Source organism: Myotis brandtii, unplaced genomic scaffold (genome assembly GCF_000412655.1).
Source record: "Myotis brandtii unplaced genomic scaffold, ASM41265v1 scaffold168, whole genome shotgun sequence".
Classification (NCBI taxonomy): domain Eukaryota; kingdom Metazoa; phylum Chordata; class Mammalia; order Chiroptera; family Vespertilionidae; genus Myotis; species Myotis brandtii.
Genome location: NW_005356173.1, coordinates 4,340,684 through 4,344,075, shown reverse-complemented (window position 1 = coordinate 4,344,075; position 3,392 = coordinate 4,340,684). Strand labels below are relative to the sequence as shown.

At 44.3% G+C, this 3,392-nt stretch overlaps 1 protein-coding gene across 1 annotated transcript; it reads right to left on the bottom strand.

The window, feature by feature from the left end:
• Window positions 1-1,475: 1,475 nt before the first annotated feature.
• LOC102254658 (peroxiredoxin-5, mitochondrial) lies at window positions 1,476-3,224 on the bottom strand. Its single transcript, XM_005862841.2, is given in 4 exon segments — window positions 1,476-1,726; window positions 1,830-2,202; window positions 2,205-2,348; window positions 3,185-3,224. Coding segments are annotated over 4 exon segments (663 nt in total). The 3' UTR covers window positions 1,476-1,620.
• Window positions 3,225-3,392: the final 168 nt, after the last annotated feature.

The window sequence follows — 3,392 nt, the reverse complement described above, 5'->3', positions numbered from 1 at the left end:
CCTCCCCTACCTTCCCTCTGAGGTTTGATGGTCTGATCGATGTTTCTCTGTCTCTAGATCTGTTTTAGTGATTAAGTTTTTGGGGAGTCAAAAGTTACTAGTATATGTTGTTAATGTAAGAAATGTCCAAACCTGTAGAGAATTTTTTTTAAATCCTCTTCTGAGGATATGTTTTTAATTTTTAGAGAGAAACATTGATCGGTTGCCTCCCGAAATGTACCTTGATACCCCAACTGGGGAACAAACCTGCAACCTAGGTATGTGTCCTGACTGGGAATCAAACCTGAAACCTTTTGGTGTATGGGACAACACTCCAACCATCTGAGCCACCCAGCCTGGGCTAAACCTATAAGAATTTTATGAGTTTATTGAGCCAAACTGCTGTCAATCGCCAGGAAGCAAAATCTTAACAGACTGAGAAAATGCTCCAGAAAATGGCTGTTTTACCACTTATTTTATACATAAAAATCAAAGAGGAAGACATAAGGGATTCCATGAAATCCACTGGTGATAGATTAGGGAGGTGGGAGAAAGCAAAGTGGGGATATCTCTGAGATTGGATAAAAAGTAAAACGGATAGATATACTTCTTTTACATAGGCAGGTATAAGATAATTACCATTTAATATTTACAGCACATAGCGATGGTATGTAGGAGAACAAGATAATAATGAGGGTTTCTGTGGTCTCTTGTTCTAGTGGGAGGTTGTGCCCTTAGGGGTCTAGAAAAAGGGAATTTCTCTGACATTCCAAAGGTATATTATCATAGATGTAAAAACAGACAAGCTCAGTTAAGGTAAAGATTGACCGTGGTCAGAGAAGATACTGCCTAGGGCATGACTACCCATCATGACTCACTTTTCGTTAGAAGTTTTAATTTCAGATCATCCTCCATGGTTATTTTAGGTCTCTTGAGTTTGTAAGGCCTGCATGCAGTTTGTTAGGTTTCATATGTGGCCCCTTTTTCGTCTACAATGTGGATTGCAACTGCAGGGTGTGTGTGTGGGGTGGAGGGAGGGCAGGGGGAGTGTTGGTGCCCCTAACCCCCACATTGTTCAAGGGTCAATTGTACTTCTCCCTCCCCTCTGTCAATATACAAAACAGAGCTACAAGATATCATATGCTCTCCATTTATAATGAAGTCCTTTCATAACTGATAAATGTCCAGTTTGCTTAAATGTTACCAACAAATTTAAGACAATTCTGTGATCCAGTGGTATTCCTACTTCCTGCTGCAGCTCAGCCTTCATATTACATTAACTTAAATATGTACGTTATAAATATTTAATATAGCCCTACTTAGTTCTCTAATCTACTCCTTCACCCTTTCCCAATTGGAACTTTTAGCTTCAGTGATGTTTTGTACAACTGCTCTGCATAGATGTTCATTCCCATCTCAAGTGCCCTCCTTGCTCCCTTAATGTTGATCTTATGCCTTCTTCTGGGTCTAGCTAAAATTTCCTTTTCCGAGAATTCTTTTTTTTTTGAACCAGAAGTGTTTATTGCAGAAATATGGCCAAGCCTTCAACTTGGTGGTGCAGCTGAAGCTGGACTGGGCCTCTGCCCCTGGCTGGGCAGGTGGGAGAGGAAAAGGTCGAGGGAGTAATCTGGGCCCAGGGCCTCAGAGCTGCGAGAGGATGTTGGGGGCCGGGCTGCAGGTGAGGCCTGTGCCATCTGGCTCCACATTGAGGGACTCCACTACCCCATCCTCTATCACCATGGAGAACCTGCCAGAAAGAGGGCAGGGCCCGTTACCACCGCCGAGCCGGGAGGCTGGGAATAGAGAGGGAGGGTGGCAGGGGAAGCCCGAGGGGAACCTCCCACTTTTACCTCTTGAGCCATCGATTCCCAAAGAGGGACACCAACGAATCATCCAGTAACAAATCTGTCTCCTTCCCAAAGGCCCCCGTGGGGTCCGCCAGAAGCCGAATCTTGCCTTCCGTGTTGTGGGCTCGTCCCCACTCTTCAGTCACAAAGACGTCGTTAACACTCAGACATGCCACCACCTGGGCGCCCTTGGCCTTCAGAGCCCCAGCCTGCTCCACAAACCCTGGCAGGCGAGTCTTGGAACAACCAGGGGTAAAGGCTCCAGGGACTCCAAACAGCACCCGCTTCTTGCCCTTGAACAGCTCCGTCAGGTTCACCTTGTTCCCGGGCTGCCCTTCAAATACCTCCACCGATGGGATGGCATCGCCCACCTTGATCTGAAGCCGCAGGCTCGGCGGAGGAGCGTCCCCTCTAGGCCTCCTTCCACGCACCCTCCGCCTCCGGCTGCTGCCGCACAACCGACGGCGACCGCACGAGCGAGTATCGAGCCCGAGAGGCGGCCCAGGATGCACCCGGAGAATTCTGTTTGGGAACATCTTGATCAACATCATTCCTTGATTCTAAATGCTTGAGAGTTCGTGATGTTTTACCCTATGCTGGATTTGTTTATATATTGCTTTGAATTGTGTTCTGATAATTTCTAATTTCCTTGATTTTTCTTTTAAAAGATGCCCACATTGTTTTAATATTTAATACAAGGAACAGATAAAATTAGCAATTTGAGAAGCAACTTAAGGATAAGCAGTTAACTTTTTAGGTTTAAATTGCTGGTTAAAAAAATGAAGTGTCAATTACTGGTGTAGGTGGGAACTTTTACTATGGAATATGAATGCATTAGTGACTGTTAGTTGCATGGCAGATGGAATTGTTTCATTATTTTATTGCCAAATCTCAGACGCATAACCTACTTTTGCATTCTTCTTATCATTCACTCATAATTGTGCACATGAGTGTTTTTAGTCTATCTTTTGACTTCTCTCCACATGTACTTCCAACATTGAATTTGTTTGGAATGTATGTGTAGAATGGAATGGTGATTTAGGAAAGGTGGGACAATTATGGGCTAAATCGAATGGATTATAGTTTATTAAAAAGTCATTTGGAAATGTAATTAAAAATATAAAAAAATCCCTGTTTCTGTAGGCTTTTAATGTAACAGTTCATCGTTGACCATTTTTCCCCCCAGCCTGAACTCTCAATATGGGATCCCAGTTTATATGGGTGATTATTTTGCCCTGTAGCTGCAACCTATTAAAACAATAAATTCGGAATAACTTTAACCTCATTGCCAGATTAAGCAAAAGGGGAGATGGTCTCCTAAGCAGAATAGTAATTCTTCTGGGTTGAGCCAGGTTTACCCAATGTCACTTCTAAACAACTGAAAACTGTTGCAATCATCTTAACACTTTCCAGGGGCGTCAGCGTGAGGCCCGTGTGCCCCACTCACTCTGCATATCTGATTCCCACCGCGGACACGTGCTTGTGAACGAACACTGGACGGATACGAGCAAGGCGTTCTGAGCGAGGAAATTCAACTAACTGTAATGTCGCCCTCGCCCAGGTTTC